The sequence below is a fragment of the Globicephala melas genome, chromosome 17 (genome assembly GCF_963455315.2).
Source record: "Globicephala melas chromosome 17, mGloMel1.2, whole genome shotgun sequence".
Lineage (NCBI taxonomy): Eukaryota > Metazoa > Chordata > Mammalia > Artiodactyla > Delphinidae > Globicephala > Globicephala melas.
In genome coordinates, this window is record NC_083330.1 from 14,845,186 (window position 1) to 14,870,583 (window position 25,398).

The 25,398-nt window shown below is 41.3% G+C and overlaps 1 protein-coding gene across 11 annotated transcripts in view; it reads right to left on the bottom strand.

The window, feature by feature from the left end:
- The window catches only part of NCOA2 (nuclear receptor coactivator 2), a 272,322-nt gene that overhangs the window by 93,779 nt on the left and 153,145 nt on the right, over window positions 1–25,398 (bottom strand). For 10 of the 11 annotated variants that reach the window (XM_060287026.1, XM_060287028.1, XM_030859594.2 and 7 more), the window contains one exon: window positions 1,326–1,430. In XM_060287026.1, coding sequence (XP_060143009.1) covers window positions 1,326–1,411 — 86 coding nt within the window. In that variant the 5' untranslated portion in view covers window positions 1,412–1,430. Of the gene's footprint in view, window positions 1–1,325; window positions 1,431–7,997; window positions 8,065–25,398 lie in introns of those variants that run through there. The other variant, XM_060287027.2, reaches the window with a different exon arrangement.

Consider the following 25,398-nt stretch of genomic DNA (forward strand, 5'->3'; position numbering starts at 1 on the left):
GTGACTGGTAGAGCAGCGACCAGAATTGGTTTTGCTAAGCCTCATCTTCACTCCTGGCTTCCACCCTATTAATTCCAGGGAAAGGGAGACAATGGCTGCCATGCGCAGAAGAGCTAAGTTCCCATTCTGAACCTCTCTACCCCCTTCACCTCCCTCCATCACCCCTGCCCCCCCAAAGATGCCAACGAAATGACACATGGGTGGGAAGGAGGGGCTGTGCTCCAAGGCCCGGGGGAGGCAGGCGCTGTGCTCACCCCAAGAACCAGCAGAGCACTGGTGAGAGAACAGCCTCCATGAACCAGCTGGCCTCCTCAGCCAGGAATGCCGGGCCCTGAAGGCGGTTTGACAGACAGAAGGCTGAGGCTGGCCAGGAAGGCCCAGAGAACTACAGGCCACACACAGGAGATGGGGGCTGCGGTGTAGACGGTGGACTTTTTTTTTTTTTTTTTTTTTTTGCAGTACGGAAAATTCCTAGGAATGGAACTGATAGTTCAAAAGAAGATATGTATTTATAATTTTAACAGATACTGCTAAATTACCCTGCATGGAGGTTGTAACAACTCATACTTCCACCCATAATATATGATATGCAACTTGTTTTAAAATTATTTGTTTTATTCACTGAAGACCCACAGTCTTTATCACCAATTCAAAAGCAAGGGGATTCAACATTTCATTTCTTGCTCTTAAATATAAAAAAAAAGAAAGAGAGGGCTTCCCTGGTGGCGCAGTGGTTGAGAGTCCGCCTGCCGATGCAGGGGACACGGGTTCGTGCCCCGGTCCGGGAAGATCCCACATGCCGCGGAGCGGCTGGACCTGTGAGCCATGGCTGCTGAGCCTGCACGCCCGGAGCCTGTGCTCCGCACCGGGAGAGGCCACAACAGTGAGAGGCCCGTGTACCGCAAAAAAAAAAGAAAAAAAAAGAAAGAAAGAAAGAATAAAAGCCAGTATAAATATAACAGCAAACTTTTTTACTATGGGTTATCTTGTCATTATGACATTCTGAAAGCAAACAGGAGTAAAAATGTGAAAAGTTCAAGATTATATAGAATAAACTGGTTTTAAGAGTTAAAGTACACAGGGGACCCAGAAGTATGTAGCTTTCCTCTTCTTGTAAAGAATAATAAAATCTGTAACCGATTAGCATATCTAAAATGTAAATAATACATAACTAAATAATACATAACTGTCCAAAGGCTTGACAGTTAGGGAGAAAAACTAAAGAGCATCTGAATCAGGTGTGAAATCAGTGTGATAAAATATCAAAGGCTCATGCATGTGGCTTTCATGGGCAATACTGGTTGTGTTCTCAGTGAGAATCTAACCTGGGTCCAAGTTGGTCAGGACATTCCTTACGCTTTCTTGTCTCTGCCCTGGATGGGTCAGAGGTATTTTCTCCCATCCCACTCATCTTGAACACATATCAGCAACTGAAACAGAAAACAAGGAGAAAACAAGTGAAGAAAGCTGATGATCAATTTACCAACAATAAAAAAAAGCTATGGCTTTAATCAGAAATTTGACAGCAGCAATTAACACACTGTTTTGACTTATGTGCATGTATAATTCCCAATGAAAAGGCATGTATAGTTTTTTTTTGTAACTGTGCTTAAGTTAAGCAAATGTAAAGGTAAACAATTAAAAAACAAACAAGCCTACCTCAATGGGCCCACTCTTTGAACAGGAGTTGTATTTCAGCAGCACCCTGAACTATACGCAATCTGCTAGTCTTGCGTCTCTGCTGCCAGCCTCCAGTTTCAGGAGTGCTCTTGCACTGTGTGGGAACTACAGGTGCCATAAGGGGCTCCTCCCAGACTCTGTTTGGGGTTGGCCAATGTCAAGTCTGTGCTGCAATCACTCACCCATGAAGAACAGCCCCGGGAAGAGGCAGTGCCTCGCCACAAAGCTGAATGTTTCCAAATCCGACCAGGGCGCTCTGACACCCCTGTCCTGGCGAGCAATGTCCCTCAAACAGAGGATCTTCCTGCCTCCCTGGCATCTCCCTGGGGTCTCCTCCTGCATCAGCTGCTCACTGCTCCCTCCTCAGGGCCCTCTCTCCTGGCAGCTCCCTCCCTGAGCAGTGGCTTTCTCTCACATCCTGCCACCCCTGACCCTCCCTCCCTCCCTCAGCTGATTCTAGCTGCAGTCTCCCAAGGTCTTAAGATGTACTCAAAAGATCAGAAACATTACTGACCCTAATGGAAGAGGCCAATTACTGGCCCCTGCTCTCTGAGCTCCTTTCCCTAAGAAAATAAAAGGACATATAATAAGAGAATCAGTGTGTTCACATTGGTCACGATGAGCGCCATCAAAATAACATTTAAATATGCAAATAACAAGAGTGACAGAGGTTTAAGTTCCAAAAGAACTAAGCAAAGGGACTAGAAAAGATTTTGAGGAAGTGGAAGACGGTGTTACTTAAGGTGCTTAATAACTGCTCAGCAAAAGAAAAGCAACAGCCCCAAAGGTTTAAGTCAGCATTTACAAGTCTCTCCTAGAGTTCTAATTCTATGCCATTTCCCCGTCTTCTGTCCCCCAGGCTTCAAAAACTACCTTCGCCCTCCTTCTTTTCCTGCAGTGGCTTTTCATCCTTTCCAGACTGGAAAAATCAGAGGGACGTGCCTTATCAGTAGAAGGTCAAGAACTTATAGAAGATGCCATAGAGTAACAGGTTCATCGAGAGCAAGGACAAAGAGGAAGGTGGGCTAAGAGAGCACCGCCCAGTTCCAATGGTGGCAGCACAGCCCGGCCGCTCCCCAGGCTGGGATCTGGGCGCTCAGGTTCACTACACTCATTTTTTCTGGCCTCAACTCTGATCCAGGTGGGGAAGAGGAGTTAAACGTTTTTTTGAGGAATCCTGTGTAAGGAGGATGAAGAGACACTGTATCAGTTGAGGGAGGTGGCGCCAATTACATTCTATTCAAGAGGTCACATCAGGAGGGGACAACTCTGCAAGGTAGTGCCAGAGCTTCCTGCTGCTGGGAGCAATGTAACTCGTCCCAAGGTCCTGTGCTGTACTCACAAGTCTGGGCTGATAGGTATAAACTGTATCTCGTTACTGTGCATTTAGCATTTACGCTGCACCAAGCGATTTACAGATATAATTTAATCAGCAAAGACAGACCATGAGAAGCAAGAGAGCAAAGAAGCCAGGACACATCCAAGCTCCACCAGTTGGTTCGCTGTGGGACCTTAAGAAGAAGTTAGCTCTCGTGCCTCGATTACCTCTTCTGTAAAATGGGGATAATCATTAGCATCTATAGCACAAGGCTGTTGAGTGGATCAGCAAAGGGCAGAAGTGGGATTGACACACAGGCTTACACACTCTTAACCACTGAGTTATGGCAAGGGATCGCCTCATCAAAACAGCCATTCTTCCTCTAATCATGGAATCACAGGTCAGATGGGAGAAGCAAGATCCGGACTGCCTGGCCCCCATGCTCGGCTCCTTCCCCCCCACCTAAATATCATTTGTTCATTCAAAGACTGCCTGCCCGCCACTGTGCGTCAGGCTCAGCGTGTAAGGACCGTGAGAAGGGATGTCTCTCTCTGGAAGAAAACAAGGTGAGAGAGAGAAATTTATGTAGGAAAAACTCCAACAAGGAAAAACAGGTGAGATCCAAGAAGGAACGCGAGTGAGCTCTCAACAAACAACCTAGGGGATTTTCACCCTGGAAGCAGCTTTCTATAAATCAAAAAAATTTAAGTAGATTTTTATCATCAAAATATAGCCCCTGAAATGTAACAAAATACCCTATGTAGTAGGTATATGTGATAAGTCTGTAGATAAAAATGGCCACCCCCCCACACCAAAAGTATTAAAAAGTATAGTATTGAATACTATCAGAAAGCTCAGAAAGCTTCTCAACAGACAAGTAAAATAAGTGACTGTTTTCCTTGAAGTCGTATATACTCAGTTTGGGGTTTAACATTAGCATCAGCATCACCTACTTTTATTTTTCCCAAAACATATATCTAATAATTGTAACTCTGCATGAAGGGACAGCGCTGATGCATTTCAACAAGGGACTGGATGGAAGTGAGGCGTGAAGGCAGGAGCGCCCGGGTTCTGGTCCAAGCACACTAAAACCATTTGAGCAGACTCTTTATGTTTTACTTGTATCTACCCAAGTCTGGTTCACAAACCACTCCATTTGTAGCTTTAAAACTCATTATTGGGCTTCCCTGGTGGCGCAGTGGTTAAGAATCCCCCTGCCAATGCAGGGGACTCGGGTTTGAGCCCTGGTCCAGGAAGATCCCACATGCCGCAGAGCAACTAAGCCCGTGTGCCACAACTACTGAGCCTGCGCTGTAGAGCCCGCGTGCCACAACTACTGAAGCCCGTGCGCCTAGAGCCTGTGCTCCGCAACAAGAGAGGCCACCGCAATGAGAAGCCCGCACACCGCAACAAAGAGTAGCCCCCGCTCGCCACAACTAGAGAAAGCCCGCGCAGCAACGAAGACCCAACGCGGCCAAAAATAAAATAAATAAATATTTTAAAAAAATCATTATTTTCTGCTTGAACTAAGTTATTTAAACGCCAACTTTCCCCTTTTATTTTTATGTGATGGTACCTTAAACACACTTCCTCAAAACCTAAAAATTTCAGCTTTTCAAAAATTCCTGCTTGTTCGTCTGTGCCTGCCCCATACGTCCTCTTTTCTGAGCAACTTGCCTAGGCTATGGATGCCAGGACACACTGCCAACCAAACTTTAAACCACCAAAGGGAAGAAAAAGGACTGGGCGTGGGGGGGGGGGGTCTGCAGTCACTGGCCAAGTTGGGGACAGGCGGATGCCCTCTGCCAGCCGCAGCCATCAGGCTGGGGATGCCCTGTCTGAATCACTGCTCATCTCCCAGGGAAAAAAAGGACAGACTCTCAGACGGAGAAAAAAAGGAAAAAGTGAATTTAGTGCTGGAGCAGGGAGAGGAGGAGGCTGGGGAAGGTGGTGACAGGCAGTGGACGGCTCCTGGCGCCTCCCTCCTGCCTGCCACGGGGCCAGAAGTAGATGTGATGTTACAGCAGACGTGTGGATTTAAGCCCTGCTCCTCAGTGGATGAACCAAACAAATGACAGGAACCTCATCAGTGAGGTTCTCAAAGAGAAGAACGGAGGGGCTCTAACCTAGACTGCTCTAACTGATGTTCTTAACGCCCTGTGGGGGCTCGGCTGGCAGCAAGTGTTAGTATTTCACGCCCGAGCATGCGTGCGCGCGCGCTAGGGGAGTCAATTTTTTTCCCACCCAAGTAACACATAAAAACCAGTGACAGATAGATCTATGGCTTCCAGGGTGCATGTACACATAGAAAAATCATCGAAAATAAAATAAACTGGGGGGAGGGATAGACTAGGAGATTGGGATGGACATATACACACTACTATATATAAAATAGATAACTAATAAGGACCTGCTGTATAGCACAAGGAACTCTACTCAATCCTCTGTAATGACCTATATGGGAAAAGAATCTAAAAAAGAGTGAATATAGGTATATGTATAACTGATTCACTCTGCTGTATACCTGAAACTAACACAACATTGTAAATCAACTATACTCCAATAAAAATTAATTAAAAAAAAACTGTATAGATAGATGAGTTTTAATGGATTTTTGTAGATCAAAGTTACATATTAATTTGCAGTGAAAAGGAAGGAGATGGAGAATACAGAAGGGCAGCATTGAAGGTTTAGACATTTTATTTTGTGAGCAGGGCTAAACTAATAGTTTCTTAAAAGGTCTGCATGTTTTCAACATTCACATGAAATTAACGTTCTGGAGCATTTCACTCTGAATTCTGAAGAGTTCAATGTAAATCACAAAAACTGAAAATGACACAAGTAAACTCCTGGGTCATATGTGATGGGAAATGACAGTCATAGAGAACAAGCCAGTTTCTATCAGATGCTGGGTGGAGCGCGGAGTGTGTGTGAAAGGACAAGACTGGAAAAGAAGTTCCAATTTGTCCATTCTTGTTATCTAGAACCAAACAATAGCTCTGCTTTCACTGTGACAGCACATCTTCCCTCACATCCTCTGATATCAACTTGTACGAACTAGACAGTTAGAGGAAAGATTTACAGCCACAAGAACTGATGTTTGATTTTCTTAAATTAGCAATATTCTGGGCGGGTACATGTGTGTATAATGCCAGTTAAATCCTTAGCATAATGACAGAAAGCAAAACAAAATGTTAACCCTGAATACAGCTAAAAAATGCACTCTTCTTGCATGAAATTCACCGATGTAGCCTACAAGGTAACAAAGCTGTTGCTCACAATACAGCCTCATGCCATTAAAATTAGTTAATCATCCAGAATTTATGTAAATGATAATGTACATTTTATCGTTTATCAGTATTGGCCATCTTCCAAACAAGGCCTGTAAGGCTGTCAGATTTTTTATATGCTGAACAAATTCAGTTAAAGAAGAAATAAGGATAATGCTGTTGCTGAACTCCAAACATAATAAGTGATCAAACATCAGATCTCTATTGCCAGTTTCAAGAAATATTTTTAAAAAGTCAGGCCTGCTCTGAAATTCCTCACCTCACTTTGAGATGAAATTTATAATGAAATGACATACAAAGCTGTTGGAACAACTTTTCTTATCAACACCTATGTGAGGAGGAGCTGCCTGATAAATCATCCAGCTCTTGATATGAGACCAGAAATGCCTCTATACTTTCTAAGGCCTTCCAGGCTCTTCCAGAACTCTCTTTACAAGAGACAGATGACACTGTTGTGTACTCTGTGGTCTGATTCTTCACAAACTTTGCAAGACTAAGAAATACTCAAGTAATATTAAAAGTGTACATACATCTTCACTTAAGCACTTTTCCATTTCTATTCTATTAAATTGATTATGAAAGGATAATCTTTTAGGGTCCTCCATCGCTCAGAAGTCCACCTCAAAAGTTAGATGCATGCATTATTTCTTTATCACAAGTAAAAACATCTGTTCATTCTAAACTGTAAACAATTTCTCCCTCAGAATATACTGTGTTCCAGGAGGATCCCTTTATGTTACAGAGGCAAAATTTCTGGGTCAGACTCTGATAAGCCTAAAAACACACAGTATCTACTTTTAAAATATACACAACGTGCTTTTAGGATGTAGATGCCCGAGAAAGGTAGAAAATAGGGAGTGGGCCAATCCTTGGACGTCAGTTAGAGGATACAGCAGTGAAGACAAGGGAGGGGAAAAACCACTTTCTAAACAGTGTCAACTAAACAAAACTACCCAAAGCAAACAATATTTTGGCAAGACCCCAACTCTTGGCAAGAGTTAAAAAAACTTTCCATGTAGTAAGTATACAGATTGTATGCAAGGACGTATCGTTGATTCATCCAAACAAGCAAACAAAGAGCATCACACATACAAACACAACGTAAGCAGAACTTTGAAGATTTACTGAATGCAGGGATGAGAGCACACAGAAAAAAAAAACTCTTTCTTCCCACTGGCAAGACAAGTAATGCATTAATACAGTGATAGAAGAGGCTATTCAATATTTCAAAAGTAAATTTTTGTTAGTAAAACCATATATCATTTTCCCCGAAGTGTTACTTTTTACTGGATCATAGGAACACTTTTAACTTCATCTTTACATGATATTATTTTGTTCCTTGCTTTTCATACGATAAAATTTTAGTTTACCCCACACATTACAGTGTGTATTTTCATAAAACTGCACATTAATTCATAGAGTGACAAGAGTTAAGTTGCAAAGTTTTAGGAGATTCCCTTCATACAAATCCAGAATAAAGGGCATCTTATCGGAAACAAATTCTCAGTTAAACTTCACTACTTTTGAGCAACTTACTGTACACGTGGTTTTTTAAATTAACTTCAGTAAGTCAAACACATACTATTATTAGGAGATGATTTTTCCAAAATAAAACACTAACAGTTTCCAGTTGGATACAGGATTTCAGAAAATACCACAGACTACAACTGCATCTCTTCTTCTCCAAGTAAAATGGCTTCAACACCTACCTTCTCTTATGCTGTTTCTCACTCCACGGGAACATAATAACTGCGTAGAGACAAATGTTTAAGCTAAAAATTCCTTCCTTTTCAATATGCCCCACTCTCAGATTTACTTTTGTATAATAGCCTTAAAGTGGTATATTAGACAGTAACTAGAAGACATATTCCATTTTCTGACTGAAAGCCAATAATCCTCATGAATTTTTTAGCTAAAAGACACTTCAAGATGCCATTGGGAAGACTGTAATAAACACATTAGGCTGCAAATGGGCGGCAGCCACTCTTTAACACATGCTGCAATAATCAAATAAATGGCTAAATTCATTTTCGCTGGTTACACAAATATTTTGCTGTAACATTTCCATAATCTCCATCTCTCGTAAAGAAGGAAAAATCCTCTCTGAAAGTCTTATCTTAGCAAAATTCGGTGCAGGATATGTCAGTAGCAGAGAGCTGTTCTAAACTATCATTACCAACGGGCGGGGGGTGGGGGAGGAAACGTCTAGTCTGACATCAGTGGCATAAGATGGTTTCCACTTTCTGAATTCTCACAGGCTAAGTTCCTTAATATAGCCAGTCACTGGGCTGCTTCTACACCCAACGACGTCAGCCGGTGCTAATCCAGCCAGGAATAGCAAGACTAGGTTTTAACAAGGCCTCAGATGAGGAAACACCAGGGGAAGAACTGCATTCCTTGCATAATGTAAGCACTTCTCGCCCCTTCAAGCAGGGTGTACTTAGTCCCTATTAAATATCTGGAAAACCATTTTTCACCAAAGGCTTGGCATTCTGGAAAGAAGTCATCCAACTAAGAACCACAATGTAGTGCTTGTGTTAGAGTTTCATAAACTTCTCCAGATTAAAACTCAATTCTCTGTCTTAATTCTGAAACCCATTTTAAACTTGAGATTTCAAAAAAGCCTTCCTAATTTATGAGAAAAACTTACAGAAATGTCCAGGGCAAGACAGTCTATACCTATGTAAAAAGTATTTTTGATTATTCCAGTTGTAAAAAGTTTTTAAGTAAATAAATGAGAATCTTCTCCCACAGTATAATATGTTGTTTGCTGTTTTTTTGCTAACACTTATTACTTATTAAGCGTTAAGCACTTTTCTTGTTTAAAAACCTACATTTTAATGTTTTTTATATATGTGCATGTACACATACACACCCTCTCTCTCTCTCTCTCTCTCACACACACACACACACACACACACACACGCACGCACACCCTCACCCTTTACAGATTATCTAACCTCTCTGACCTGTTTCCATAAGTAATTTGCTCAAATTGCTCAGATAATAACTGACAGGTCAGGAGTCACGCTCGAGTGTAATCATAACGGCTATCATTTACTGAGTGCTTACCATCTTGGCAGGTATTCTCTAGGTACTTTACCCATAGGTAGACCTTTAGTTCCCATAACCATCTATGATCATCACCAATTTACAGATGAGGAAGCTGAGGTACAGAAGAGCTACAGTAACCTGACTGAGGCCACATCGTTAGGAAGTTTTAGAGCTCATAAGTGAATCCAAACACCTCCTCAATTCTTAACCACTGCAACGTGAGCACTGAGGCTCCTATTCTTTAATTACTTTCACTGAAGTGAGAAATGTAAACTTATGTAAATTATAGAAAGCAGCATATTTTAACTTAATTTGATAAACACTGAATATGTAATTTAAAAGTACTTTTTGCCAAAAATACAGTAGTTTCATTGTAAAATTCAAAATACTATAAAAAATGCCTAGCATCATTCATCTATCCATTCAATAAATAATTAATGCACCAGGCACTGTTGTAGACATGGATAGAGCCAGGAACAAAACAGACAAAGCCCCTGTCCTGCTGAAGCTCATGTTCTATTGCAGAAAGGAAATCCTGCCTCAGCTCATAAGCAATTATTCCCCGAAGAAAAATGAAACATTACCATTATTACTGAATTTATTATGAAGTTACTGAAGTAATAAAACCAGCTAGGAATTTTCTCTGGCACACCAAGAATGCTGAGTTTCATTCAAAATAGTAAAAGCCTTCTTTTTCCTACAGAATCAGAAGTAGTAACTGGTTAATTTTAAAAGGCAGTCATCAAGAGCAATTACAGAAAATGATACCTACTAGTTAAATCATTTCGTTTTAACTTTAAACATCACATATTTGAGTATCGGTCTCCATTGGGGTTTCATATTGTCTTTCTCACATAAATCAAACCTATCATTAAGGCACTGTCTACTATTTCCAAGTTTTGTTTATTTAAAATAGAGCTAGGGGCTTCCCTGGTGGCGCAGTGGTTAAGAATCCGCCTGCCAATGCAGGCGACACAGGTTCAAGCCCTGGTCTGGGAAGATCCCACATGCCGCGAACCAACTAAGCCTGCGAGCCACAACTACTGAAGCCCGTGTGCCTAGAGCCCATGCTCCACAACAAAGAGAAGCCACCACAATGCAGAGTAGCCCCCGTCTGCTGCAACTAGAGAAAGCCCGCGCGCAGCAACGAAGACCCAACACAGCCAAAAATAATAAATAAATAAATAAAAATAATAATAAAATAAAATAGAGCTAGAACTCACAGACACTTAGAGTTCTTATAAGTGCTTATGAGGTATAGATTTTCATTATTTTTTCCCAGTCTTTTACAGATGTGTTGCGTATACCTATTTCGAAGCAATTTTGGTCCATCTGACTGAGTTTTTCAAACCATTCATCTTAGTTTTTATAGAAACGTATGTACCTTTTCACACTCACAATCAGTTACATAATATTTAATAAAATTATGTGATTACAACAACAAGCACAACTAGCATAAACCAGTCTGGACAAGAAGCCGGCTCTTGGTAGGCATGCAACGTTCCTGCTGTGCAGAAGTGTGGGGTGTTCTGCATTGCCCACCAGCCTGGGGCACTTGGAGCCTAGCATTCTTGTGATTTACAGAGGGAAATGCAGATCATGTGGTCAGTTCCCACCTTTCAGCCCCAATGAAAGTTGATTATGAAAATGAGAATTTATGCAAAGCTAACCTGAAAGCATAGATCATGAAATCCTTCAATAAGTTTAACTGAATATGTATTACATGCCATGCATGGTTCTAGGAATTGGGGGATACGGCAATGAACGAAACAGACCAAGTCTTTTGTCCATAAGAGAAACAGTGAAACAAATAAAATTTACCATATCAGGTAGTGATCAGAGCTATATAAAAAAATATATATGTAGGGCTAGGATAGTACAACGTGTCAACAGATGGGGGTGAGGAGTGCCATTTTACCTGGGTGGTCAGGAAAGTTCTCTCTTGATAGAGTGACACCTTTCTAACAGAACTCTAAGATCCATAATAGAATTTCTTTATTATGCAACCATTAAAACAAAATTCAGGAAAAGTCGTACAATGCAATGGCTAAGAGCACATCCTCTGGTGTCAACTCAGGTTTGGAATGCCCAGAATACCACATATTAGTTGTGCTAATTATGCTAATTAACCCCATTGGACCTAAGTTTCCTCATTTCTAAAACTGTAGAAATACTAATACATACTTTTATAAGTTTGTTGAGAGCATGAAATGTAAGCGCATAGAACAATGATTGGCATCTAGTAAGGGCTTATTTAATAAATGTAAGATATTATAGGTTGAATTTAATACCATGTAAATGCTTATGAAACAATCTAAGCTGATGGTGAATTACAGTTAAAGAGAAAAATTAATTTATAGAAAAAAATTAGAATTCACCAATGTATTAGCAGTTAAATTGTTTCAACAAGCACTGTGGGTATAATTTAATGTTTGCATTTTCCAAGTTTCCTTTCATTAACACATCAGATTTTACTAAGTTTACCAAAAGGCAGAAAGGAGGAAAGGGAGAGGGAGGCAGGGAGGGAGGGAAGGAGACCCGGCCGTGCCACTGGAAGAAAACAAAAACAACAAGCAAACCAGAGATTCTTTTAAATAACCAGGCTCTCCAGGATGCAAATTAAAACATACAAATTGTTAACATGCTTATTTTCAGGAAGCATATTACATTAAATGAGGTAAAGCTACTCTATGCTAAGTGGCACGAAAAATGCCTAAAGTGAATGAAATAAGAAATTGGACCGCCTTTTACAGGTAAGTATTTGCAATGAAATTTAAAGTATAAATTATTTCCTCTTACCAATCAAAGGATATTCTGTAACAGTATTCTATAACTACTGAAACTCTATTACAACCAAATTATATTTTCTCCAAATCTACCCCAAGTTCTTCTAAATAAGAAAGATGGAGGCTCTTGGTCATTCTGGACTCATTACTGTATCCTAATCTTAACTTTTGTAACTTTCTCATATTTTTCTCTCCCACAGATGCGACTCTTCTAAAGCAAGAACAATGTCCAAATCACAAGAACCTTCCAGCAAAGGTTACTCAAATCGCACTTCCTCAGGAAAATCTTCTCTTTCAAGTTCAGCTGAAAAGCCATCTTCTTTATGCAGGCCTCATGGATTCCACTAGGAAGAATTAGAGGTTCCCTTCTACTTGTTCCCTGGCCCATAGGACATGCGATTAAGATAACGCTTCTTTCTTCTGCATCCTCAGTTGCCTCCTTCCCAGTGAGGGTCCAGGGCATTCTCCTGATGGGCCAGGCAGGCCCACACTGCTGTCCCCCATGCCAGGTTCTGGGCGCCAGAGATGCCACGGAAGACACTCTCTTTCCTTTTCTCATTCACACTCATTTCACTCCAAGCTTTCCTAGCGTTCTCCAAGCATTCTTTGTCTCCAGTCAAACAGAACACAAAGCAGGGGCAAAACTTTTAAGCATGTCCCAGGGACAACGTTTAGGACCCAAATGAAATGTCTGTGGTTAGAGAAGAAAAAAGGATCACAGTTATACAGCTCCTTGGGGCAGTTTAAATTATGTCTCGCATATAAGAAGTCTTTTTCTGGAATACTTTTTTATGCTCTTTCCCTGTTCTCTTCCACAGAAGTGGAAAGTGAGCAAGGAGGAAAACCCTGGTTTGGTGGGAGGACCTCCGATTCATTTTTTCACCATACAAATTCTGGCAAACTTTCTTTTCGTCAGATCGTTACAATAACTCCAAACAGTATTTGCTATGAGGCAATGGTTGCCATCAAAAATAGAAAAAAGGCAGCTCTGGATCAACAGGTCCCCCTTCCCCCAATCCAATTTGTTTTTATAAAAATAAGCCACATTAGGCATTTTTATTTGCAAATAACACACACCTACAGAATGATTTACTGAGAATTACTAGAATTTAGAAAGTTATTTACAAGAATTCATTATTTGAAAAAAATTTAAAAATTATCTTGGCACCTGAACTTATAAGCCGAAACACTTACTTTAACCATTTTCTTCACTCTCAAACACTGGATTTTAGTAATTATCGAAACTAACCATACTTGAGTTTAGGAGAGATTTGTACTTCAGCTTAAGTTTCAAACTTGGAACACATAAACAGCTCTCAGTAGAAGTGCAATCATATTGTTAGTTGCGATTGTACAACGGAGCCCAATTCTCTGACCTCAGGATCGGGGCGTGGAAAATTAGGGAGCCCTCTCGATTTGCCAGACTTTGTAAGAGCAGAGCTGTCCTGGAGAGCTGTCAATGGAGGGCTTTCTCCTTCCCGCTCCAGATGCAGAGTTATTGCATTTTGGGAAACTAAAGTTATAACTGGACTCAAGAACTGAGCTTCTTCTAATCACCCTTTGGGTAGTTAATACAAATTTAAACCCAAATGAGCTTAAAGGGCGTTAAAAATAATAATTTAATGGACTAGATCAGGGTGGTCTCAAACAGGCATTGAAAAGATTAAAACAACTTCCTCCTATTGGAGAATGTGTCCTTCTGTACCTTTTTTTTTTCAATTAGTCCTAAAAATGTGTTTGCACTGAGAGAGTGAAGAATCATTGTTTTTGTAAAACCTACAGCTATGGATAAAGATCTATAAGGCTGCTGCACCTTATTTAACCATAACTGGCAAGTTAATAAGCATGAAATGAAAACTTTAAAGAAATTAAGGTAATTGCTTGACACCTCAGATACAGGTAACTATTATATTCCTTTTGCTTGGTATCGGGGGAAAAAAGAGAACTCATTAAGCTGAAACTCAAACCCTGGCTCCAGTTAGGATAAATGATGTAGAAAAAACTAAGCTCTCAGAGAAATCACAACACATTATATATGTATGTTCATAACACAGGCATATGACTTCTTTAGTTTGGTGTTTTAAGGCAATGTTGTGAAATCCAGAGTAATGACTATTACTCAGGGCAAAAACATATTTGGGCCCCGGACAATTAAATTTTATATAAGGTTAAGTTTCTAATTAATAAAGATCTCTTCTTGGTATTAAAAATATAACCTAAATTATAGGATTTTAATTTAAAAATCTATTTGCATTTCTTTCCTTCTGATGTTCAACTGCGCTGATAACTGAGTAGCTGCCGAGAGCAAACTACTGGGCTCTCTGGACACTGTGATACAATCACGGAGTAAGAAACAGAACTTAATCTCAAGAAATCAAAGATTTAGGAAGAAGAAACAAGCATGTAGTAAACTAACGCGGGATCCGGCACACATGAAAAACACGAAGTGCTCGCGAAGAGAAATCACTTCTTGTCGTGGGGAGCCTCGGCGAAGGTCTGACGAATGGGCCGAGTTGGGTTTTGAGGAAGGAGTACTACATTTCAAAGGGAAGCTGGGGTGGTGGTGAGGGTGTCCCAGGACCCTAGGGTGCCAAAGCGGTGCGCTTAATAGAGAGCACGGTCGGGCCAGAGATGCTGGGTGACCACACGGCCATGTGACTCGACAGCTGGGGGGCTCTGGGTCTTTCCATCCTCACCCAATCTCTTCTCCCCCCAGGATGCTGTCAGGCCCTGGTTATGGTGCTGGCTGCACCCTACCTCCCCCAGTGCCACCCGGGAGCTGTGGGAAACGCACCCTCCGGCTCCACCCAGCCGGCCTGAAGGACGCACCCTGGCGGCGGGCGGGGTCTAACAAGCCCGGACGCTGAGGCCTGCTGAGCTTCGCCAACCACTGCCATCAGCTGCAGGGAGAAAGTTTCTTGTCCCATCGGTGACCTGAAATCTGACTAACTCATAGTATTAATAATCTGCTCTGACAAAAAAGGAAAGGGAGAGGTAAGGCAGAGTACATTTTATTCACTGAATTCACGTTTTCACCACGTATTTACTAAGCATCTACTTTGGAGCGTCAGAATATAGAAAACCCTAAATGCTAGAATAAGTAGCAGTCCCTGTTGACTTACTAAACCACAGGCACAGTGGAAAGGTCTCAGCCAGAGGTGGTCAGACCACAGTTAGGGCAGCGGTACCCACCACATGTTTGGAAGCGTAGGGAGGAGGGGCTGAAGGCTTGCTAACAGGATACTGCAAATGGCCACATATGGTACAAGTGCATTTATAGGAAACATCCAGAATAAGCAAATCCACAGAAACAGAAAGCAGATTAGTGGTTGCCAGGGGCTAAGGGGAAAGGCAGAGGGGGAGTGACTGCTAACGAGCACAGGGTTTCTTTTCGGGTTGATGAAAATGTTCTGAAACTAGATAGTGGTGATGGCTGCACAACTGGTGAATAAACTAAAAACCACCGAACCGGACACTTTCAAAGGGTGAATTTTACGTTACATGAATTGTATCTCAATAAAGCGGCTTTTATTAAAAACAAAAAACCAGAAAACGACAACAACAAGCCCCACGAGCTATCAGGCCTGATACTGATGACCTGCAGAGTTGTGGAACAGGTAAATGGATGGTTTACAGATATTTAGGAAACAAACTGGCGACTATTACGAGCAAGAATGACTTCTCTAATGATTCACCCCACGTGAATTGTCCTCCTTTCTGCTAAAGAGATAAGAACTTTGTTTTCAAAGTTTTATTATTTTTTCTTAATAAAAGTAATGCATGCTCGTAGTAGAAAATTTAGAATATAAAATGCTAAAGAATATATTGCGTGTATTCCTACCACACAGAGAATAACCATTAAATTAAAAAAATTTCTGCTCAGCATTGGGAGTTTTGGACTGACATGTACACACTGCTCTATTTAAAAAGGATAACCAACAAGGAACTACTGTATAGCACAGGGAACTCTGCTCAATATTCTGTAATAACCTATATAGGAGAAGAATTTGAAAAAGAATAGATACATGTATATGTATAACTAAATCACTTTGCTGTACACCTGAAACACAACACTGTTAAGCAACTATGCTCCAATATAAAATAAAAATTTTTAAAAAATGTACTGTGTCTGTGTGTGTGTGCCACAAACTGCATGTACAATTTTATAGATGCCCTTACTACTTCTAAGATTTTTCCATGGTATTAAATATGTCTTTATAAACATAATTTTTAATGGCTCTATGATATTCCGTCATATGAAAGTACCATAATATATTTAAACATTTTCTATAATCATTTAGTTTGCTTCCATTTTTTACCACCATAAATAACACTGTGATGAATATCTTTTATATAAGTACTGATCCACATATCTGATTAATTAATAATCAATAGTCAATACAATAGAGTCTCAGAAATGTAATTACCAGATCAAACGGTGTGACCATATTTACAGCTATTATATTTACTGTCAAATTATTTTCCAAAAAGGCTGTACTAATTTCTAATCACCTCAGCAGGGTATGTGAGGTCCCATCGTACCAGAATTCACAATAACAATGAATATTATGATTTTTAAAAATGCTTTGCAAATTTGAAGACTATGGCACGACATTATTTTCTAATTTAAACTGATTACTAATAATTGAGTATTTTTCAAATGTTTTATAAGCATTTCATGTTTACTTTAATGAAAGAATGTGGAGTCAGGGGTCTGGCACAGACACAGCATGTTCAGGTTGGTGAGACATCTGGGTTACTGCTAGTGTAGAGATGAAAGCAGATGTGGCTCATAGTGAATCACCTGAGAAACTTTTTAAAAACATGGCTTTCCAGGCTCCACCCCAGACCAACGAAATTAGAACCCCCCTGCAGAACGACCCCAGGTGACCAGCTGAAGCCTGTCCAGCGCCCACTGGAAGGGAAGAGCAGCACTTAGAACTACTGGGCTGGGAGACAATGGTGAGTTAGTCTAGGCCGGTGAAATAACATTCCGGGTGTTAGTTAACTGGTTATTACAAACAAAGAGAGGTTCTCCAGTCTAGTTGATTCTTTTAATCAATGACTCGAAAAAAAAATAATAACCTGTTTATCAGATAGGCAGGTGACACAAAGCATACCTATCATGTTTGATAATACGAGTACTTTTCTGAAAATCTTAACATTAGCAGACTAGAATAGAAAGTCCGAACCAGCGCAATGACATTATTTACTCAATATCTTTGTATTATTAAAACAATGTGAACACCTACAAAAACACAATTTAAAAAAAGGAAAGGAAAATCCCTCACAATCTTCCTATTTTAATGTGTTCAGTATTTGAATTGGGGCAGAGATGAAACTTCTCTCACATTTGGTCACCATCTAAATAGTTTTCTTTTTCTGTCTTGTGTTTCTTCCCAAATACAACCCATAGCAGTTCTACTCCATCCTACCGGTCCTTCCTGTGCCTCTCAAGTCTTACTCTGTAGTAAGAAATTCGCCCACATCCTTAACCCAGTAACAGTATAAGGAGGCTTTCTGGTACCTCCTGACAGGCCCTCCCCACAGTCCATTCCCATAGACGCTGCCTGTCCTCTCATCACGCTCGTCCCAGGAACAGGAGGGTGCGGCATCCCCTCTGCCTTCCTCAGAGCTGCCACTAGGCCGCTGCTCAATTACAAGGGTGGCCTTGAATCAAAATCTCCGCTCCTTGGAAACCCATGTCTTAAAGCACCCTCTATCCATGATCCGGCTTGAGATGTACCCGTGTGCCACTTAATCTTCCACCTTTACTGAAGATGTCGGTATTTGATTAGTTCTTCGTCTCTAGGCCACATCTGGTCGCCACCCGGAGTGATCTCACAATCTCTGTGAAATCCTCACAGGCCCTCCTGTCTCACCTCCAACAGAGGTCACCTCCACTGCACTTCGGCCACTGCCCCTACGATCACTCCTGAACCTTGCTGTCACCCAGAACTGGGGGCCCCCCCACAGCTTCCTAGCATGCTAGCTTTCTTACTGTCTTCCTCCTTGGTAACCGGTCTTCATGCATCAAGCACTCTAGTCCCTTGCCCTTCTGCTCATCGCATGTCCCTCCCTACCTCGCTGGATTCACCACCGTCAGGTGGGTCTCACGCATCTCTTCTCACAGAGTTCCCTCCGCAAAACTTAATCCCAAGATTCCTCCACTCCTATAAGTAGGAACCCGAGCCCCGACAGAGAAAATCCCACAGCTAAGGGCGGAACGGCCCCTCAGACGTTTCAAGGTTTCTCAACTTGCCTTAGACTCATAGGCCTGCCCGCCCATCCTTTTATTTGTTCTCCAGTCAGCTCCTATTTACCCCAACAATTATTTCCAGCTTTTACCACTTGGGCAAATGGCCGATCAACCTGATTTTATGCGACTTCCCTTCTTTTCACTTGCACAGAAATCCACTGCTCTCTTTAACATCACTCCTGGCTTCTCAGAGGATGTGTGATCCCTCCTCTTGTAAACACTAACTGCTCCAACCCCACTTCCTATTTCCCTCCCCATCTTCTCTGAGACTTTGCTACAAAGCTTCTCTTTAGCAACCGTTCACCCTTTTTCTTTCTACTTTAACCTATAAGCACACTCGGTCATTTCCATCCCTTGAGTGTGAATCTTTCTCCAGCAGCCATCCAGTCTCACATCTTTCCTTCACATCCGGACCTGCCCAAAGACTACAGGCCTGTGCTCCCTTACCCCAAACACTAGGGAGCCACAGAATTTAGAATCCAGAGAGATAGACATATTTTAATTTTAGAAAGAGAAAACGTGGCATACGCCATATTTCATAATAACCCCACAGGGCCCTGTGAGTGCATTCTGTAATCAAATTCAATATTATTTCTGCAGTGAAATGTATGAATATTCACACTAGGTGGGACAAATGAAGATTATAAGCCATTCCATATCCATTCAGGTCAGGTTTTACCGCTAAATGAGTTATAAAAACCTTTCCAGTTCCAGAGTTTGTTGAATTCTGAGATTCAGATAAGGGAATATAGGCCTGTGGTTTATGCCTATTCCCTTCCACTCACTTCATGATCCCAAACAATTACATTTCCTCCCCCCTCGTTCCACTGACTCTGCCTCCCCCGTCTTCCATGACATTTGCATACCAAGCCTACATAAATTCTGGCATCCCGTGCTATGTGACTTAGCCTTTCCACTGTGTCTGTCACTGTCACGTCCCCCCAGGGATTCCTTCCGGTATATCTCTGTTCTGAGCCTTCCATGACACCACCCTGTATAGGGCCTCCCCTTAAACTGCATAATTCTTCTTCCATCTCTTTCATGGTACCTTCCTCTTTGGAGTTCTCCAGGCCTCCTCCTCAGCCCAGCCCTCTCCTCGGTTCTCTTCCTTTTTTTAAAATTATTTTTAACAGCTTTAGTGAGGTATAAGTCAGAAGCCATACAATTCACTCTTTTAACACATCCATTTCAGCGGTTTTAATCTAATCACAGGATTGTGCAACCATCACCATATCTAATTCCACAACATTTCATCACCCCAACAGGAAACCCCATGCTCATTATGCAATGCTTCCTCATTCCCTCCTCTCTCCCACCCTGAACTACTAACACCCTCTGACTTTATGTATGTGCCTAATCTGGACATGTCATATAAATGGAAACATATAACATGTGGCCTTTTGTTTCTCACTTATTTCAATTAGCATAATGTTTTCAAGGTTCCGCAATATTGTAGCATGTATGAGTACTTTATTCCTTTCTATAGCCAAATATTGCAATGTACATAGGATATACCACATTTTATTTATCTACTCATCAGCGGATGGACATCTGGGCTGTTTCTACTTTTTGGCTCTTAGGAATGAATAATGCTGCTATGGACATCTGTGTACAAGTGTACAGATATGCTTTAGTTTTTTTGGATATAAATCTAGAAATGGAATTGGTGAGTCTATAGTACCTTTACATTTAATTTTTTGATGAACTGCCAGACTGCTTTCCAAAGTGAATATACCATTTTATTTTCCCACCAGCAATGTCCGAGGGTTCCGATTTCTCCATATCTTCATCAACACTTATTTTTTTAAAAAAATTACAGCCATCCTACCGGGCATGAAATGGTGTCTCGTTGGCTTGATCTGCATTTCCCTAGTAACTATGTTGAGCATCTTTTCAAGTGCTTTTTTGGCCGCTGCATATCTTCTCTGGAGAAATGTCTATTCAAATCTCTGTCTATATTAAATTAGACTCTGCAGTGATTCTTAGCACCACTTTGGAGTTATGAATGGCTTTGAGAATCTGACCAAAGCCAAAAAGTAAAGCTACATAGATAACAAAATAAGGCATACAATTCTCCTAAGATGTCACTAACCCACAGTGAGACCACTTATGGACCTTCCAGATTAAGCAGCCTTGCTGTATATCATAGGTTCTCAACCCTGGTGCATATCTGAAAACCACCTGGGGAGCTTTTAAAAAACACCACATAACCACATGATTCAGCACGTCCACATCTAGGTATATACTGAAAAGAACTGAAAGCAGGGACTTCAGCAGATATACGGACACAGCAGCATTATTCACAATAGCCAAAAGGTGGAGACAACCCATATGTCCATCAATACATGAATGAACCAAATGTGTATATACATACAACAGAATATTATTCAGCCTTAAACAGCCTTAAACAGCCTTAAACAGGAATGAAATACTGATACATGCTACAACACGGATAAACCTTGAAAACGTGAGGCTAAGTGAAAGAAGTCAGACCCAAAAGGCCATATATTATGATTCTACTCATGTGAGGAACCCAGAATAGCCAATTTCATAGAAACAGAAAGTAGAATTGTGGTTACCAGGGCCTTGTGGGAAGAGGGGTGAGTACTTATTGTTTAATAGGTTGAGAGTTTCTGTTTAGGATGATGAAAAAGTTCTGGAGATGCACAGCAGTGACAGATGCACAACAATGTGAAGGGGTACTTAATGCCACTTAACTGTACATTTAAAACGGTAAATTTTATGTTAGGTATATTTTACCACAATTATAAAAAAACACGTTTGTGTACACACACACAAACACACACACATGACCAGGACACCATCGGTATTTTGCTTAAAAGCTCTCCAAGTAATGCAAATGTTCAAAAAGGCTTAAGAACTGCGGCTTCATGCTCTCCTTGGTGGTATCACCTATTCCCAAGGTTTCCCAAATCTTTCTTTCCAGGCTTCACCTCTCAAAGCTTCTACCTCAAAAATCCAGCTAGGTTTCAATGCACAGAGTTGAGCGCATCCATTCCTCCTTCTCATCCCCTAACTGCCCCACCTGAAAGAGCGCCACCCACTGAACATCATCCTTAAACTCCTATATTCTCGCCATAAAATCATCAATGTGACTCTGCCTCTTAAGTATTCTCAAGCCTCCCTCCTTGTCTTTAAGATAACCATTACTGCTTCTAGCTCGGGCCTTCACCTTACTTGGAAAATCTAACGTAAGCTTCCTTACCTCCAGATAATTAATTTCCTGGCTCAAAATCTTTAGTAGACTCCACTCCCTCTGAGATGAAGTCTCTGCTGCCTCAAATGTTACAGATGATGCCTTATGATCTAGCCCTTGCCTATTTCTCCAGGGCCATCTCCTGCTGATTCTGCTTGCCCTGGTGATGTATAAACTGCATGGGGTTCCTTACCTGCCACACACTAGTTCTCACCTCTTTTCTTGTGCTTGCTACACATGGAACAAAAAACAGATTTCCCCCCTTTTGGCTAATTCCCACTCATCTTTCAAAACCTAGCTCAGATGACCTTCTCCCCAAGATTAAATTCCCTTCCTCTATCTTTTAATAGCCTATATAACTACCATTAACCACATATATCTTAATTATGTCTTTTTCCTTAGCAAATTTTAAGCTCTGTGAGGGGTAGAAACTAAGTAGGTTTCATCTTTTTATATTAGGCCCTTACCAGAATGCCTGCCACACAGTACTTAATTCATGTTCATGGAATAAATTGCTTTACAAACTACTATAGAGTTTGAAGCTATTTCATCAAAATAGGAAACATCATTTACTATGCTATATCTGTATTTTATTTGATCTTCACAAAAACCCTATGAAGTCATTATTATTATGATTCCCTGAAGTACAGAAACATCAAATAACATGTCCAAGGTCAAACACCACCAGCAGGTGGTAGAAGTGAGACTCCAGAGCCTGAGCCCTGCCTCTTCCCCTCCCCTGGCAGAGATACGGCTCTTCTTACCTGTGTAGGTCTCATCTTCTCAAGGAGATATTTCCTGCCTTCCAGGATTTTTCTCTATAATTTTTAAAGTTATAATCTTAACATACAGTTTTATATCTTTTAAAAATTAAAAAAGTTTTAGCATGTTACTATGTGGTCTTCATAACCAGCATGACTACTCATGAAGACAAAGGTAGATTCTTACAATGAGGTTGAAACAAACAAAAAAACTGTATGAAGTTCTAAACAGGGGAAGCTAAGATGATGGCCACTTAGGTGATAATAGCCACAGGGGATTTTAGCTGATTGCCAGCTTAATATGAATCAAGCAAACGACAGGATGCTAAAAAATAAAGAGATGTACTCTTAGAAATGCAAAAACAAAAGAAAAATTAGAAATCTGCAATTTGAATAGACACATGAAATTCCATGTTGCTCCGGAAGATAAGAGATAATAGGTGCCTGGGGAATTTAGTCAATGAACAGACACTAACCAAGAACTTGTTTAAATAAGCAGGGATATGTATGTATGGGTGTGTGTGTGTGTGTGTGTGTGTGTGTGTGTGTGTGTGTGTTTACATGTGTGTGTACATGGATAAACTACTTGGGGAGATGAAACATACACAGGTACGAAAACACACTACGTGTGTTGAAGGGATATTTCACAGAGAAGAAGTATCTTAGGCATTTGGTAATTATTAAGTGTTGGACACTACATTATTTTATTTAATTCTTAGAGCTCTACAAAGCAGATACTGTCCCCTGTTTTACAGAGGAAAAAACAGATTCAAAGAAGTTAACTGACTTGTCCAAAGTCTCAAAGCTTACACGTTATACCACTAGGTTTCAAACCAAGCTCTGATTGCTCTTTCTACAATCCTTAACTTTCTAATAAAAACCATTAAATAAGGACCTCAAAATACATAACAGGAGAGTTGTTGATGATAGTACAAGGAAACGGTCTAGTTAAAACGTTAGAAAAAAATGAACATATCATCCTTGAAGTCTGTGGAATGTCCATCCCTGGAGACCTTCAAGCTGTAACATCAAGGGAGGGATAGACAGTTGACACCAGAATTGCCAGGTAAGATCGACATCCCCACATGCAGTTAACCTCCCAATATGAACAGAGGAACCAAAAGCCATGACCTTACAATGCTATGATATGAAAGCACCTGATTTTTCGTTCTCTCCTCTCAGCGTCATCAAGGAAGGATAAGCTTTCCCTTTCCCTGAATTTCCTTTCAAGTCCTTATGTCACTGTCACATGCTTATTTGTGCATCATTTCCAGCCCTCAGACTGGTCCCACAACCTCCAGGTTCTGACTGTGACCAACAGTGAATACACTGCATCACTCACCTGAAGCACAAAATTATACTGAACTCAGGTGGCTTAGACGTTTAGGACTGTACCAGGACCCCAGAAGCTCAATGGCGTCCCCGCTTACCTCCATACCCGCAGCCCAGACCCTCTACACCAGTGAAACAACTGTTTTTAGTGTCTGGCGATAACTGGATTGATTTCTCTGCCTTTGGAACATTCGGCTCACAGTAACCCTTTGTACAAGAAACAACTTCCCACTTACATCTGTTACCTTGTCTTTCCCCCTTCTTAATCCTAGGTGTCCTGATAACATTTCCAAGCAACTACATTAGAAAATTATGCTCCAGAATCTAATTCCAACTGTCTTGAGGTTACCTGGCACTTGAAATAATCTGGAGGTGACAGGAGATCAAACCAGGGAGGACAGAAGAGGCCTCTGGAATGGGCCATTATAGAAACTCTATTTCAACCCTGGCAGAGGTAGCTGTACATAACTCCACAATGGTTAGCTCTGCTAAACATGTATCCTGGCTTATTATCTAAATGAAAGACTAAACTCGACAAACCACCAAGTGGAAAAGTCAGGGAACTTAAACTGGTCTTCTGCTTTTAAAGGTGAAAAACACAAAAACACAAGAAGTCCCACAGATCTTCTTGGTAAATGCCACGTAGTTCCAGACTCCACTGCAATCCGTTCTGAACCCGACCATCCATGCCCACAGCCCTTCCTAAGGACCCTCAATGGGCTGTTACGAGGAAGCTTTCACCCAGCTCCTGACACTGAAGACTCCATAGCAATGCTCCCCTGACACCTGATCTAGGCACCCAATGGACAGGCTGCCCAGCGGTCTACTGGGGCGGCTCGGCACAGAAGTTCTATCCAGACACAGACAGAGGTGATGGCCTGAGTCCAGTAGATTCTCAGAGTCTGTGGAATATGTGAGAGAGAGCTGTTCTGTGCGCAGAGAGCGAAGGCGAAAAGACACAGAGGAAGAAACCACAAGAGGATAAAGGACAAGGAGCAATGAACGAGCCAATGAGGAAGCAGAGAAAAGGTGTGCCCTGAGCGTGAGGGGTCTGCTGAGCTCGGGAGACAGAAGCAGCTGGTGCAGACAGAGCGCACCTTGGCCACCGCAGTCCACACGCACAGTGGCACTGCACCTTTCCTCCCAGTAAGTCAGAGCACATGCTCCCCTAGCCTAGATTTCAATGCTTAGGCTATCAAACAGACACGGAAGCTTTCAATGTGGGTAAATTTGTGGCCCACGAGCTATAACTCCACCCCTTCCCAACAAAGGCAGACGTCCCAAGGACAACACCAGACCTATTGAACTCTATCCCCTCACTCGGCCCTGAAGTCATGGAAAGCCTGGCTCAGCTCTTGCTCTCATCATTTCCTAGCTGTGCAACATTGGGAAAGGTACTTAACCTTTCTGAGCTTCAGTTTCCATGTCTGTAAAATTCAGAAATAATATTCACTTCACAGGTTTGTATGAAAATTAAATGAGATCGAGGATAAAAGTACATAGCTTGATATATATAGGCTTAATTCAGGCATGAGTAATAGAGCTGTTGGCCAAAAGTTCAGCGTTAATGAATCAACAATACATATATTAAATACGGTGTCTTTAAGCAGAAACCTACTCAAAATAAGGCTATGTACTGATCCAAGAGCTAAAATGTCATGACCAGAGACTCGCAGGAATCTAACTCTGTATCTCCCCTAG